Below are 16,917 nucleotides of genomic sequence, written 5' to 3'. Positions count from 1 at the left end.
ACGAGAAACTATTTCCTAGGTATAGCAGGAAAAAGAGCAGAACTTCAAACTGAAAGGCAGAAAAACAAAGAGAAGGATATTGCTGTCACTCTCACACAAGCCATGTTCGCAATCCCAAATGCTCCAGTACTGATGTGACAATCCACCCTCAGGTCTACGGTGTGCTGCAAGAGTCACAGATGAGATTTCACCATCATACGTTCCTCCCTATGAAACAAACCGCTAACTCATCACATCACTCCCACTCCATTATACAACAGAGGTCTGCACCAAAGGGCTGAAGACCTTTCTGCAATCTGTCTTCCTTCTAACTCCACTTTTCACAGTCTCTACAACTCAACATCACACTCCTAGTCTTACAAAGGTGGTACTATTTTTCTGTTCTCTTAAACAATTCAGAGCACAACGTCACCTGCAGGTACACAACTTATGGGGTTTCCAATGACTGCCAATTGAGAAGGAATTAGTTGTGTAGCTATTGCACCGCCACTTCATAAGCATTCATTCCCAAACGTGCGATTGAGGTCAGCTTTGGACCCTCTTCATCATTTTGAGGATTCCTTTTTAAAAGAGATTTTCACTGCTTAGGATCCCACAAACAAAACCTGTTTATGGAAAAAGAGAGATATCTTGAATACTAAAGTCCTTTATTCAACAACACAGAAATATCACAAAAACAACTTTACTGGGCAAATTGAATGTTTTTATACAGTTTTGTACATGCCCCATAAGTGATTTTTTTTCATAAATACACCGTTTTCCAAAACTGTTTTTTTTTTCCATAATTGCACAAGCATACATACACCTTACACAAATATCTATTAGAAAATTTAATAGATAACTGCACAGTTCAGAAATAGGAGAACACTGTGAAAGGAGTACATTTCTGTGGCTCGTGTTTCTGAAAAAAAACCTCCTAGTTCCCTGCAATTGTGAAAATGGAGTACTTTCTAACATAGGAGCTGTCTTTTATTCACTAAGAGTACAGTAGAGCTCAGCGTGAAACTGCCAAATTTAATAAAAACAAAATCTGAAACATTTAGCTGTTACATGAGAATCCACTGTTTGATATCACTATGCATCTAACCATGATCAAAGACCCACTACTGCTTTTTGCTGAGTGTATTCGACCCTGAATGGTATGTTCATTTAACTACTTTCTTTCTTCATTATTTGATTACAGATATAGCCCATTTAAAGACTTGATATGCTTTAACATTAATTGCATGACTTACATACCAGGGGTTCTGCACAAAAGAGAGCATTTCCCTCTTAGGGGGGGTCTGTTATTAATTTACAGAATGGGTACGTATGCCTCCCGTTCAGCCTTACCATTTTTCCTACATTTATCTGGGGTATGCCAACAATGCTTCCATTAGGCTTAGTGCTCATACCTAGAAGACTGTGAAATTGTGTTCTGCTTTTCTTTTACAATTTCTAACTTTTTTTTTTTGCACCGTGTGAATGAAAGACATAGAGGAATACAGATTTTCATACTGGAAAATATTTTTGGACTTTGAGAAAAGCACAAATTAGGTCATTAGAACTTGAAAAAAAAAAGAAACCATTTTACAAATATGTATACAACAGGGGAGGAGGAAGGCCAGCAAAGGGATTTCCTTCTTCAAACATCCCAAACCAAAATCTCTATGCGTACCACATCTCAGAAATACTGTTTTCCCCAAGTCTAAAACCGCAATGGTGTAAAGGAACAATATCCAAAATGAAAGCCACATGGGGAAACCAAAGAAAAATCAACTCTTGTTCTTTTTCAGTAATTAACAGGTTTGCTTGTTTGTTTTTTAACAATTTTGAATTGACATGTAAAACACCACAATTACAATATACAGATCCATCAGTTCTTTAAAAGAAGACGACAAAACAAAAAAAAAAGAAAGCACATCAACACATGCAACATTAGGGTATTAGACAGTAAGTACATCGCTATGAATATTCTTTGTACACCTAATGCAGCCTGAATTTAATCTTGTCTCTACTTCTTTAAGAACAATCACAATTTTCCAAAAAGCAAGGCAAGCTTACCAGCCAGATGTGCAAATAAGGCTTCAGTTGATAAATCAATCAGCATTTTAGTAGAGAAGACCTTACAGAGCTTGTGTTAGTCAACTGGTCAACAACAGAGGCCCTAACCAAAAAGTCTCAAACACAAAGAGAAATCCGTACACAGTTGACATAAGAACAGACGTAAAGCTCATTGTATGCTTATCCAACTGATGACCCCTTATAAACAAAAGGAGGGGCACTGTGACAGAAGCACTTTGAGTGTAACACTCCATTTCCAAAGTCATGCACGCAAAGACGTAGGCCTGTGGTCCACCCTTCATCCATCCATGCTCCTTCAGATACAATGACCCACCCATGCCCAGCCCAGCCGACACACGTGGGTAATCTCAGGAGGCTCCTCCTGGAGGACCTTGGCTCGCAAGAGCCCCCTCCCCTGCCAAAGCCAGCATCCCCTCAGCCACACAGGCCCCGCACTGCCACACTCCCCACCATCCCACACGATCCACCTCATGAGGGTGACTGGGGACCACAGGCTGGAGCACTGAGCACATTCATGAAGAAACAGCTGAAATGAGAGAAGATTTGGGTGGGCTGTGCACCACTGATCAGTTCTTTCCATGCCCAGCACCTGTTCTGTGAAACTACTGGCAGTCTTACTTTGTATAAAATGATAAATCTATCAAGTATGCGGCACAACAGCATTCATTTACTTTGACGGGATGGCCTTTTCACTCATGAATGGTATGGCCGAGCAATAAGAAGTGATGATCAACCAGTATTAAGTATCGCTAAGTTTCAGTATCCTCCTTATTTTTCCCAGCTATTTCCTCCACCCAGTCAGAGCAGGAAGGAGAGCAGCACAGCACTCTGCTCAGGGCCTAAGGGAGCAGTGGTTCAGCAAAGCTGAGAAGAGTGGAACAAGGACCATGTAGGGAGGTCTTTGTTATTGAAGTATTTTTAAATTCAGTTTTATACTTCAAAAATATTCAGGTTCTCAAATAAATACAACTGCAAGTGAGACCCAAACCAGTCCAATGGTCAAAACTCAACCGTGAAGAGCTCCTCTTGGACCAAAAATACTGCATTCAGCTTTACAAAACATTTACTCCACTGACCAAAAACTTTACATAAGAACCCGTACACGGAGGGCAATGAAGCCGAGTCCTTATTTATACTAAGGGCTCATGCTCACCTCATTTTCCATCCTAGAACAAGCTTTATGCACATCCACATAGGCTGGGCACTTCGCCTTAGAACTCAGTGAAAAGTAGGTCAAACACCATACAGCATTTTTGGATGGATACCCCTATGTAAAGCTCCTTCGGAAGCAAGGCAAGTGCATTAACCACTACTCTAATATAGTGCGTGAAAGATTAATCTTACATTTTATGTCTTCCCCTCTCACAACACCATGATGGAAGGTAATTGCTAGATGCGTCACAATCTTTTTATCTTCCAAAACTTGGTATCAAGTCTCTATGGAAGGATGCATGGTAAAACAGTGCTGCTGTTGCTGCTGCTGCTAAACAACTAGCAAAATAATATTTAAAGCTAGGATTTATTGCTCCGGATTTAACTCGCAGAACCACACCGTTGTGTACAAACCATTAATCTCCATAGATGCTCAGACATGATTGTCTCCTTGTGTCTAAACACACAAAATACAAGCGGCTATCTGTACAGTTTACAGTACTGAAACACATATATTTGAAAATGAAGTATAGATATGTTACTTTTCAAAGATACATGACTTTATAGCAGGGGTTTACCCAAACTTTTTTTGTTTTTTTTTTTTTGGTTTTTTTTTTTTGTGTTTTTTTTTTTTTTAACAGCCACTTTAAAAATAGACAACAACTTCACTAGTATAGCTAAGTTACATCAAAGAAAGAATCAGTGTACTGAATGTGAATAAGCTGGCCAATTCCCCAGGCTCCCAGATTTTTGTCTTTTGCTTTTGAGGAAACCCCTATACAGAAATGAAAATAGTATCTGAGTATATTCTTCAGTGGTAGACTAAGCAGTTTCTTAAAACAAGACTTTAGCTTGCCATTCACTTCGGACTGCCTTGAAAATAAGATACACTACTGCTTAAAAGAACCATCGGAATGCTTCAGCGCTGGGAACAGGTGTTCTCTAAAAAAAAAGCAAGAAAACAAGTTAAGCTTTCTTTTGTGGCATTACAAAACTCGATTTCTTCTCTTTGTTCTTTCCCTGTACAATTCCGGCATACTTTCAGTTATCTAGGAACAGCACGATGCCTCACGCAGCTTGACAATTCATAGAAACATCCCTCCTCCAAGCACATGCCATTACAGGGTCACATGTGACACATCTTAGGCAGTAAGTAACACCCCTAGCATGCAGCCTCTTTAGTTAGCTAAGCAAGGTAGTCACGGGCGTGTGAACATCTATCAAAAATATCTCCTGGAAAACAGACAATGCCTTTGGAATGACCACACAACCTTGCCCAGCTGCAACTCGGCACAGCGTACGGTTTGTTGGCTGCAGGCGGGTGGGTTGCTTGCCAGTCAGGCATGTGTTTTGGCAGGAGCACTTCTTCGGACAGGGGCATAACAGGCATTGCTCTACCTCCCCTCATTCCACATTTCAGTTGAAGCACATCCTCAACTTAGTTTGAGGAAGGGAAACACCAACTGACCCAGGGGGCTGCCCAGGCTGCCCACCTGCTTGCTTCCACACACGTGCTAGGCCCCTGGCCTCACATCAAACAGTTTGCCTTCAGGGCTGCTGCTCTTCACCCCTACCGCTCCACTTGCTGTCTCCCCAGAACGATATCCACCTGCATTTGGGTGTCCCACATGCATCTGAGCACAGGCCAGTTCCTTTCACACCTCAACGCATAGTGTAATATTCTTTACATACAGACATACAGAACCGCTGAGGGAAAGCAGCATCACAGCACATGAGATTACACTAAAAACACAACCCTGGGACACAAAGACTTGCTGATGTAGCTGACCATGTATACAAATACCAGCTTGTCTAAACAGGGTCTGTGCTACCACTATATCTACCCTGTGCGCTCACAGAGCAGCAGCGCAACCCACACTACCCAGCACCCAGTCCCTCTCCATAAGGGCTGGTGTCCCAGAGATCATCTGAACACCAGCTCCCTCAGGCAATGGCCTGGTTTTTAGATACACCTGCCTCCAACAGTAAGAATTTCCATGGAGCAATAGCCTTAAAACATGAGTCGCTGGCAGCCAGCCCTGCCAGCCCCTCACCAAAACCTGAAGCATGAGCAGCTGTCCGGGAACATTGAGGACAGCCCCAGGTCAGCAAAGGCTGTAAGATGGCTGCTGAGCTCCAGCCAGGGATGTGGATTCATAATTCATGAGGTCGGCTGCAGGAAAGGCTTGAGTTCAGAGTGGAAGGAAGCAATCACACGCCTAAATTGATCTCAAAAGAGCAGCCAGACATGCAAATGTATTGAACTCGATATATTGTCTTCGCCTGAAAACTAAATGCAATGCTCCTCCATGGGTCCATCTACCTAAACACGAAAAACCGCAGCTAGCTAGACAGATTTAAAGGCATAGCGGCTGCAATGGCCTTTATTTATTTCCTCACAACATCAGGTTGAGTTACTGTCAGACGTTGTCATATCGGCTAGAAGGAAAGGTGCAATGTCTGATTAAAAGGTCATTCAGACCTTTAAATGCACAGAATAGTATTTCTGAAGGGCAAGGCTGTAGTTTAAGATGTGTGCTTTCAAAAAATCACAAGATACAGAATTTTGCATCCACAAGCTAAGTTCTAATTACAGATATACATTTACAATCAAATATCCAGTATGCTAACACCCCAATTTGGGAATAAATTTTTCATCCACAATAAACAAGACAGCTTTTAAAAGGGAAGTAGATGGCCCAAGTTAACACAAACCCGATTTATGAGACAAGGCCCTGAGGGCTGAGCCCTGCGAAAACTAAGGTTATTTCAAGACAAAAAAGACCCTGCAGCTCACTCGGTGGCTCAGCTCAATTGCAGCCTCCATCTACCGCCTGCACGACTAAACTCGGGAGTCCCAGCTGGGAAAGGCAGCTCTGGAGGAGATTAGGGCACGCTGTGGCCTCGTGCTCTGCCGGCGGGGTATCATTATCCTGAGTGACAGCGAGGACAGATTCCCCCGTGCATCGGGCGAGGAGCAGGCCGGGGGCTGATCAGCATTCCTGAAGGCAGCCGTTGCCGTTCACGCTGGTGTAAATGCTGACAAACGGCAGCTTGGCTCCCAGGAGAATGCTCACAAACCCGTAATGCTGTAAGGCACGGCAGGATGGAGGATTTATCCCTGCGCAAGCCTGCTGCCGAACGACCTTCCCGCTTAACACTCGCTATTGCGTTTTCCTCTGAGCAGCTTTCACCAGGACATAAGTTTGCTGCAGAAGTGGAAGGTGCTGCTCAGATGTAGTGAAGATTCTGGGTTTCACAAGGTGAAAAAGGCAAGTAGGACTGACAGACCTGGGAAAATCCCTGAAATTAAGCAGCAGTATGAAAATCACACACGTATTCATCACCAGAGACTCTATTTTGACAGCTGACTTCTTCATTCTTACATCAAAGGTGTTCATTAAAGATCAACACCCTCCACATTGGGTGGACTGACCACCCAATGGATCCTAAGGGGCTACCCACAGGCCCACCTGCTTTCCCAGGCCAGCTCCAGCCCCAGCTCTTGGCTACTTTATACCCTTTATACCTACAAAACCTGCTGGAAGTGTTCATGAGTCTCACAGCTGTTGGAAAGATTCTAGGCAGATTAGAATCAGGAGAGCCAGCCACTCCTGCTATGGATGCTGTTGTTTGGAGTGCACCCAAATCCTTGGGTTTGCTCTAGATCACTTTCAGTACTATTTTCTGTAGGGCTAGGGAATCCCTTGGGTAGAGGTGAGCTGCATTTAGAAATAGAATAGAATACTAAAATGTATCGGAGTGCTACATGATGATGCCCTAATACCTTACTAATGCTAAAAGATGTTGCATTATGTAAGAACCCTTTGATGTTTGATCTGAGAGCAAAAAACCTCTTCTCACTGAAGCAAACCCACACATTGGCTACAGCAAGTTATTTGTCAGATGTGGCATTTCTCTTCAGGAGTCCTGGCTAAAACAATTTAGCTCTACAGAGGCCTTTTGGGAGATATACTGCTGCTGGGGTATGTTCAAGATAATGGCAACCCAACAAACCTATGCAAGCACAGAAACTGGCAGCAGGGAAGGAACTTTGCCCTGACTGAATCCAAAATCCCAATTGCAACGCAACCAAAACTGGTATATTTTCTCATATTTCCCAAAGCAGCAGGACTGGTGCTGGCCACATAGAGGAGAAAGACCATAGGAAAGTCAGTGTTACAAATCCTACATGAGTCTCAGGCTGGAGAACCATTTCTGCTGAAATCTCTTCCACAGGAGCGGCGGGTTGGCAGTTAGGCTACTGGATGCACAGCATGAAATCTGGGCCAAACGTGTTTTTTACAGATAGTTACACATTTATACATTTGTAGGCATATATGTATACATACAGATAGATACATATACACCAAACTAAAGTGAGAAATTCAAAGCTACATGATGACCAACAAGTTCAATTGAGAAGTCATGGTGCCGCATGAAACACCATTTGGATCAATCAGCAGTCCAAGAGCAAACACTGACCACTGCTGCCAGTGACTGCACATATCTCTTACACACTTATGAGTATGGACTACAGAGCACAATGTCTGCAAGACTGCCTGAGAAGAGCAGAGCCCCAGCAGTGAGCTCAGCCCCAAGGTGAAGCGGCCTTTCCCCACGCCACGCGCCCAAAGGCAGAGCCACCAGGAAAGGAGAGCAGTCTTTGGAAGCAACTGCTGCCCGCTTTGTTCCCCTCATAAATATACATTACCTACAGCGATGACTTTGGGGAAAACCTCCCAGCACTCACATCCAGCCCGCACAAAGTCTCCTTCAATGTTTGCCTTGAGGCGAGGAGGCTCCGGGGCACAGAGCTGGTGTGTGGATCCCCCGCCTCGTCCCCCCTGCAAACAGAGAGCTGCTGCCAATGTTGAGTCCGAGCGGTAGGAGCCATCCCAGTCTGTGGCCCCAGCAGGCACAGGGACAGGCATGGGGTCTCAACATTGGCTGCAGCCCAGGCTAAAATCCCTCTCATGCGGCTGAGCTGTGGGCCTGGTTCTCTTCAAGCTGAGGAGGAGATTTAACATTTATTTTAAAAGCTAGCTTTATTTGCTCAGGGAAGACATGAATCTGCTTGCCAGCAGCTATTTTTCCACTCGCACTGCGTATCTCCCGCACCGTATTTGACACAAACCAGATTTAGCACACACTGGGTTAGGAAACTCATTTGGCTTTCCCCGCCGAGTGCACGAAGCGAAAAGCAAAGCTCTGCCACAAGATGCAGCAAGTGGCAATGTGAGATGAGCAGCTCATCTGGGGCAATGCCTCAGGAAGCCAGCTCCTCCCCGGCAGCTTCCTCAAAGTAGCCCCAGAAGCACCAGGTCTTGCTGCTGGGCTCAGCATGTGCAGCAGCTCCTGGCCAGTCAGTAGGGTGAGCCTGGGGCAATGGGTTTCTCCCCAGGAGAAAGAATGAGCAAATGTGTCTCTCCTTTACATGCAGCACACACTAGAATTTATTTTACATATTCTTTTTTTTTTTTTTTTTTGCTTTATATATGAGATTAAGTCTGGGGAACGGGTAAACAATTTCAATTTTTGATCTAAAAAGAAAAAAAAGCGTAACATCACTGGAGAAAACAGATGGCAAACAGACCAGAAGCCATAAGGAACTCAGCCTAGCCCAGCTCCATCTCCGCTGAGCACCAATGGCAGCACCAGCCATGCCAGCAATGTCACAGTGCTACGCCTGAACCAGGGCTGAGAGGGTCAGGGGAGCTTCCACGCTCCCTCGTCCTGGCAGTGGGAACGTGCATCAATAAGCCTAACATGCAGTCATAAAAGTTGAGGAGTGTTTTGTAAAGAAATTCTTGGATGCTGGTTCATTACTGTCCCTCAACATAGAGCATGAGGCGCTACTATGCAAAAGACACTACAAGTGAAACATCCAGACTGCTGCTCAGCTCCTGCTTTCACCTAGGTCCCAGCAGGTGCCTTCTGCTGATTGTCCTCTGTCAGACACGACCAGCAGGAAGCAGGCCTTCTGCCAGGGACCTGCCCTCTGCCAACCCCTTGCACAGTGCCTCCTAATCAAATCCATCAGCTCCTCTCACCGATCCTCCTCCCATGCAGGCTCACAAACTGGAATTCTTCGTGTTAACATTCACTCTGTTAATGAGAAATCCCCATCGGTTCATTACCCAGCGGTACCAGCCTCCGTGCTCACACACTGACATCTCTATCACCAGCAAAGCAGCTGCTGCGGGGCACGGTGAGCTCGCATGGACTGGTCCACAAGCAGAAGGAGGTACATTTCCCAGTGCCAGGCCTGCACTTCAATCTCCTTCCCCTAGAGCTGCTCTGCCTTCGGCATCTTTTCCTCCTGCACAGAGCCTCGCACCGGCTACGATGCCTCATTGGTTAGCTAACTGCTTCTGTCCTCTGGGATTTCACATATGCTGTTGATAAAAGAGCCAGTGAAAAATACATCCATTAAATGCTTGGCCTCTGCTCGCTTGCTTCTTCTTTCTCTGCAAATCTTTTTTTTTTTTTTTCTTTTTTTTTCTTTTTTTTTTTTTAACAGAAGAAAAAGATGCTTTGTTCAGTAATCTACCTGGGCTGGGGCATTTCCAGAGACCTGCTGTGGGTGCTGGGTGCTGGCTCAGCTTTCACAGCTACTGAGCTCTGTAGGCTGCCCAGCTGGAGGAAAAAAGGCAAACCCCTATGCAGCAGGTCACTGCCATGCCTGACTGGAGTGGAAAGCCTCACAGGACTGCATGTGGCTTTGAGCTCCCTAGTATGTCTTCTGAAATTTTCAAGCATGACAATTAAGATTCATCTCAGTGATTATTTTCACGACGCTATCACCTCCACTGGTTCCTGACCTCCAATTTATTTTACATCAGCTTCCAAGCAAGCAGCCACTGGCAATCCCTGCCTCTGAGGCTGAGTTGTGCTGGTGATTTAGAGCGAACAGCTTTTATGTCATTACTGCCATCAAGTTCTCTCCCACTCACTTCATGTTGGCCACCTATACAGACCCATGACCCTGCCAAGCACATTTTCTCCTCTCCCACTCACTCTAAAGCCAGCAGCCTTTGGTTGAGGTAGGTACCACTCATTATAGAGTTAGTGCATGGGACAACCATCTGCTGATTACCTCTCCTTTTCCATGCCTGACCTCTGAGAGCACCCCAATGATCACGCTTTGCCCTCCTTATACTTCTAGGCAGAGGAATGAACTCCCTGTCTCCCTGCTATGCCTGCACCTGCTGAGACCAGTGCACAGCAAAGGATGCCCCACGTGCAGAAAGATGGATGGTACCTAACAACAGCTGCCACTGGGTATTACTCCTGTGATGATGGAGCAAATTCTTTGAGTTCACATGCTCATATACTCCTGGTGTGATCCAACTTCCCTGGGACATGTGGTATATGCTGCCCAAGAAGACTCTAAGCCCACATAGTACTTGTACAACAATCCATCATTCTCAGCCCTTCATTTGCTGTATCACCTCCTTCTTTCACACTTGCTCGTTTGTACGTACGCCTTCATCATGTCCTTGGCTCTGGAACGACTTGTTCGGATCATGAGAATCCTTCCATACCACATGCTCACTCCAGCACCCAGATCCTCTCCATAAATTACACTCAGTTGAGAAAAAGAATGAAAGAAACAAGCTTTTCCTATCAGTCACAAGACATAGGAAGCCCAGCTCACCCATTCCAGGGTCCTCTTCTGATGTGTGAAGCCTTGGCCACCATAGGCAGAAGCCGTGGGAAGAGAGCTATAGGTGAGCTGCTGTGCCTGCATCTCTAATGCAAGCCGCCTGCTCCCAGCAGCAGCTGCGTGCTGCTTTCTCTCTACCATGGGAGGTCTCAGTGTCATTTTCAGCATGGCCGTACTGCCCTTTCTGGCAGCAGAGTGCCTTCAGAACCTCATCCATCCACCTACAGTGCCTGACTCGCTCCAGCTGAGGAGCAGCATGCTCCTTTGAGGCTTTGCTCATTAGCACCATGCCAGAGTCGGTCCTGGATCCTTTCCTGCTCGAGCACCCTGCAGCTGCCCTCTCCTCTTCGCGTGAGTTCACTCATCTGCATCCTGAACTCCCTGGGACTTCCCATAATTTGCCAGTGTTTATTAGATTCCTGCCTCCACCTCAAATTCTAACACTGCTGCTCTACTTGCTAAGTTGCTGAATAATCCATTATTAGCTCCTAGCCAAAGGAAGCCTGACACCAGCTAAAAGCAATCCCACACAGAAGCTCAGCAGAGACTGCAGCCAGAGCAGCCTGGAACCAAAGGGAACACTGTCCTGAGACTGCAGAGGAGCTGAGCTTGAAAACGTCTCTTTTGAGACTGAGATGGGGACAAACTCTAGCAGAGAAGAGGAAAAGACTCAAATTCCACGGTGGCAAGGGCAAAGATGTTTGATGAGTGTGGCCCACTAAGAATGCAGCATCCAGCAAGACTCCCACGCTGCCTTTAAGTTCCTGTACTTCACTTGGCACTGTGGTGGCTGGTTAAATATGGGGAAACACTGGAAAGCTGCAAAAAAAAATCAAAAGGCTTAACGCAAACCTGGCCGTGGATTTTTATGATCTTAATTAAGAAGATGCCTAGGAGTTCCAGTGAGGACAAAATATTTCCCATAATGTCTGAGAGTAGAAGTTAACAAGCCTGCTGGGATCTTTTTAGCCTCTGCAGAGCTAAGGCTTCAACATTATTAAATGGCTTTGCATCCAAAGTATGGTACAACATAGCTCAACAAAAAACAGCAAGCACAGGATGCTCAAACAGAAGATGGCTTGAGATGATGCCACAGAGTGATTCAGGAGGTGTTTGTGTGTGACTGAACAAGACATGACAGTGGAACGCAATATGGGTATCCAAAAGAAGAGAAAAGACAGACAGACAGAGCAGGCTCCCAAACAGCAAAGAAGCGTCTAAACTAGCATGCTTCTAGACGATCCTTCAGAGCAGGTGAGTTATTAAAAAAATGCAGATGCTAAGCAGCAGAGAAACACTTCCTTGGCATGGTGGTTCTCCTCAGAAAGTGAGGTTTGCTGGCAGTTTTTAAACAAGCAGTATTGGGAATTGTTAGTCACAGAGGTCAAGTCCCAGGGACTTCCTTACAGGGACACGAGTTACTTTTTCATTCCTCCTAACTCACTCGGGTATATTCGAAAAGCTCATCATAAGCCTTTCCCTGTGCAATCAGCAGCTGCTTCCCACCAAAGCCAGTGATCAAAAGGATTATGCAGTATTTGGTGAGACTTTAGGGTGTACATTCTAGGTTTGCCTGCTTAGAAATGTCTTATTCATCAAGCCAAACCCTTAAATCACAAGTACGATCAGAGTTGGAATCCTACCATCTTTCCTTTCACTGACACACTTCTTTTTGGCTCTTTGGAAGGCACCTGTTCTCAACCATCACCGCACATCAAATGCATGACACGGAGTACAGAAATTAATGACTGTCTTTTATTGAACTGCCTAGAGCACATTTCTTTTAAAACCAAAAATGCAGTACCAAAATATTGCTATTCAACAGGGACTGCTTTCTGACATCCTGATCCATCCCCTAGGCAAGCCAAGCCTTCCCCGCGCTTGGTGTCAACCCAGCAAACAGAGTTGCGTGGAAAGTGACCCCACAAAGCGATGTCAGCATACACGTACAGGCAGACAGAGATGGAGTCTTGCTCTGAATTGTTGTTTACCATTCCCCATCTTGAATGAACAGTATGTCACACAGTGCTCACCTATCTACTGACTTAAACAAGTCTCCTCCTACAAGCAGTGTGGTGTGTACAGAGCATTTTACACAATCACAGCTGTAACATTTCCCAAAAGCGCTGTAGCTGTCATACAGTTCCAATCCATACTGGCTTCCATGTACACATTCCAAAGGGATTCACACCATTTGGAGGGAAAAATTAAAAAAACATAAAACAAGCAAACAAAAAAACTTGTTATGCTTATTGCAGCTTTAGAAAAAAAACTGTTATCTTCATCGATCATATTTCTCACGACACATGCAACTTGTCCTAAACAATGCACATCCGATTTCACATCCATTTCATATCTATGTAGAGTTAAAAAGAAAGAAAGAAAGAAAAAAAAAAGAAAGAAAGAAAGAAGAAGACAAATGAATCAGTTGCAGTACTGGGCCAAGTCCTTAGTCCGACACAGCATCCTGAAACCAAACAGCACAGTTTGCTTTGGTATGGACAAAAATGTTCAGAGAGCTGCTCAGTGCCATCAGGCACAGGACTGTCACAGCCAGCTAACCTCCCTCGCCACATGTACAATTTCCCTGGCAAATAATCACAGTTCAACAGTTTAAAGCAAACAATTTCCAACACACACAAAAAACAGAGCTTCTATGAATGAGGCTGTTCAGACTTTGACTGGCCTACCATTTTTGCTGAATTACTTCCAATTTCTATTCAGTTCAATTACCAAATTTCACCAAGAAAATTCCTTAGGTGGGAGAGGCTTCATTTGGAACAAAAAGCATGCCTTTCATCCCCTCCTTGCATCAAACTGCGGCACCCACATCGCACGGATTGAACATTGCTGTCACGTGACTGGGGCAGCTCCTTTGCCATGTGAGCATCACGTGAAGAAGGGAGAAGAAGAAAATACAAAGCAGTACAATGGGTTACATCCAGCTTCATCTCAAGATATTCCTTGTGCTAGGCTTTTTATAGCTCAGTAGTTTGACAAAGTACAAGCTCAACCCTGTAGGGCCCTCAGTGGCTTCCTCAATGCCACATCTCTGCCAACAGCAATATGACATACTTTGTGAGACATGGTTCTAGAGCAAAAAGCCAACAGGTTTTTTGCCAACAGGCGAGTGCTCTGAGCAGCAGAGAGCGGGCCTCAGTGAGCCACGACAACATGCAGGGCCCTTGCATCACACCATCCCCAGGCACCTCAACAGGCTGAAAGGAAAACCCAGTTTTCGGGAAAACCTGAAGGCCTTATGCTGCATGGCATTCCCAGCGGACACAGCAAAGCAGTTAAGGTGATCAGGTTGGGTGCTGCTTCTGCTGAAACCACTTGCTGTGACCCTAACCTAGGTGAAGGATCTCAAGCTACCTTTGGATGTGGCTCGGTGAGGTGTCTCAGGTTTGGAGGCTGTATTTTGTGTTGGTATACAGAAGCTGGCCTTTCCAGTTGGTATCTGGAGGTCGATACTGCAGGTTGATATGCAAACTTTAATTGTGTGTGCTCCTAATTGGTGAGGCTGCTACAAGTAAAGCGAGCGGCACCACCTGTTTGACAGAAGCCATCTCACATCAGGGTTGAATAGTGCATGCCAGCTGCAAGCCAGCCCTCCATCCCCTTCTGCTATCACTAACCGGCTGGACAGCGGGGTCAGGAGGGCTTCCTTCCAAGAGGGGAGATGCACAGCCTTAGCTGGCTCCCTATCTCCCTAACTCGTAGCAGTAGCGAGACACGTCCGCCCATCCGAGGCAAACAAATAGTCTCAGTGGGTGAATAAAGATTATGCCTCTTTAAACCAACTGTAAATCTGCATGAAGACAGAACGTACATACACAAGTAGTCAGTGTGCAATGTGACGTCAATCTGAGTTTCACAGATTTATTATTACTGTACATAAAATCTCCTAGTAATAATAACATTCTATGTAAAATACTAGAGCGTTGGGACACTTTGCGGGTGAAAACCATACAAGAAAAATAGGAAAAAGTAGGTCAAGTGTTTAAAAAAAATGCTGGGAGGGAAGCACGCCATTAAAAATGTAAGGGTTGGGGGCTGGAACGCATTAGTGTGAATCTCTTCCATTCGGTGTACTAACCTTGAGAGTTGCATTGCACAGAAGAACGAATTTAAAGGAAAAACGAGAGAAATGCTTGCATTGGGATCAATCAGTTTGCTGTTTATTGTTATTATTCTTGCTTTCTGTTTATTTTGTTTTTAAGCACAGTCCCACCCTTGCCTTGAGCCATCTCTACAACTCGCAGCCACGCTGAATACAACTGTCGCACCTTAAGGATGCACCAGGACACCCACCCACCCACCCTGGCCATGCCGCCACGCTCCATTACGTGGTTAAAGAGAAGAAAAGAACGAAAGGGAAATGAGAAACAACCTCAAGGGAAGGCTGCTCCTCTTGGGACCTTCCTCGCCTACTGATCCTACTGCTGTTTCTTCAAGGAAAGGAGCCACGCTCTGTGACATACTCGTGGCATGAGGCAATGCTCAGCTGACACCTCTACAGATGGGACCAGAGATCTGCGTTTGTGTGGCTGATGGAACACCAAGGGGGAGAGGGAGTGAAGAGAAGTGAAGGCAGCTGGTTACGAGAGCATGCGAGTGGCTAGTAAATCCACGGTGTTTCAGTCACACTGGTTAAGCAATTCTAACAGGTGGCACTCCTTAGCAGCTTTTAGGGCTGCCAAATCCCTCCCTCAGGAATGAGGAAATTCTGGAGATGCAGCCAGGGAAGCATGCGAACCCACTGGAAGATCAGCAAGCGTGCAAGCACATTTCCCAAGATATCTCACTTTCCAGACAGGTCGATGAGCCCTCAGAAGCTGTAATTTATCACATTCAGCCCAACAGCACCCGGGCTAGTGAGCCCAACCAGAGAGTCCTGTGTTTTCCTAGAAAACTTTGTACAAAATCAGCCAAGCTGCTACCAAGAAAGACATGAGCTGCTAAGCCTATCTGGTTTCTCACGTGTGGAGTCTGTGCCAGGTATGGGGTTAGCAATGCTGGGCCACTACGCATGCGCAATGACAGCTTGAGACCATGCAGAGCTACGGAGCAAACTCCAGCAAGAGTAGGTCCCTCTCACCAGTGATTCCCTCTCACCAGAACAGTGGTGAGGACGGCTACAGAGGAGTTAATGCCATCAACCACATGTACCTTCAGAACCAAGCATCCCTCAGCAGTGCCAACACCAATGCCACTACCCACATTGATGTAATGCAGGACAGACCAGCGGGCTCTTGCTGTTTCCCCCAGGCCCTCTGGCTGGCTCACTCCTGCCTGCACCGAGCCGGAGCACCAAAACAAGGTCTCAATTAGTTGCTAATTTCTGTGACTATGGATCCCGATGTCACCCCACGTGCACTGTTCCTCTGCACTGAATCCATCATTCTCAACACCTCCAGACACATCCAATGTACGCGCCTCGCCAGCAATGCTATAATTTTTAATAATGACAAGGGATTACGTGTGATTACTGGGCTTCCCTCTCCTCGTTCCCCTGCCTACCAACGAGCCCCAGCCGCGCTCTGTGCAGCGGGTGTTCTGCCTTCCATTGTCTGTTGGGCTTGGCACGTTCACCAAAACCTCTGCCAACACAAGACCCTGTCTGCACAGCCAGGAGCGCTAGGCACATCCGTCAGGTTCGGAAGCACAGTGTAAAGACAAACGTGGATGCAGGTCAGAGGGCAAGCAGCCCAGCGTACCTCTGCTATTTTCCCACCGTGTTCCCCAGGCCATGAGTGGGCTACTCTGCAAAACGTACTACACGGGCACGTGTCACAGCACCGGCTTTGCCACCGGCCAGCCCCAGATGGGTGAGCCAACGCTTCCCCAGACTTCTGCTGGGACACTGCTCAGCTCCAGCTCTCCCTCTCCCCACCATCCCGGCCCTAAAACCACCCTGAAACAACCACGATCTCCAGGAAAAGGAAAAAAGAATAAAGAAAAAAAAAAAAAATTAACAAAAAGCAGCGAAACCAGCCGGCTACCAGTCTACTGGGTCACGCAGTGGGCGC

The 16,917-nt window shown here is 45.9% G+C and overlaps 1 protein-coding gene across 1 annotated transcript in view; it reads right to left on the bottom strand.

Annotated features, from left to right (window-relative positions):
* Positions 1-630: 630 nt before the first annotated feature.
* The window catches only part of CXXC4 (CXXC finger protein 4), a 17,784-nt gene continuing 1,497 nt past the window's right edge, over positions 631-16,917 (bottom strand). The window contains exon 3 of the mRNA XM_042872109.1: positions 631-4,158. Within this exon, the coding sequence (XP_042728043.1) occupies positions 4,114-4,158 (45 nt within the window). The 3' untranslated portion in view covers positions 631-4,113. The remainder of the gene's footprint in view (positions 4,159-16,917) is intronic.

This window comes from Lagopus leucura, unplaced genomic scaffold, assembly GCF_019238085.1.
Source record: "Lagopus leucura isolate 7727_CA_CO unplaced genomic scaffold, USGS_WTPT01 Super-Scaffold_100004, whole genome shotgun sequence".
NCBI classification, from domain to species: Eukaryota; Metazoa; Chordata; class Aves; order Galliformes; family Phasianidae; genus Lagopus; species Lagopus leucura.
This window is presented reverse-complemented; position numbering and strand designations above follow the sequence as displayed.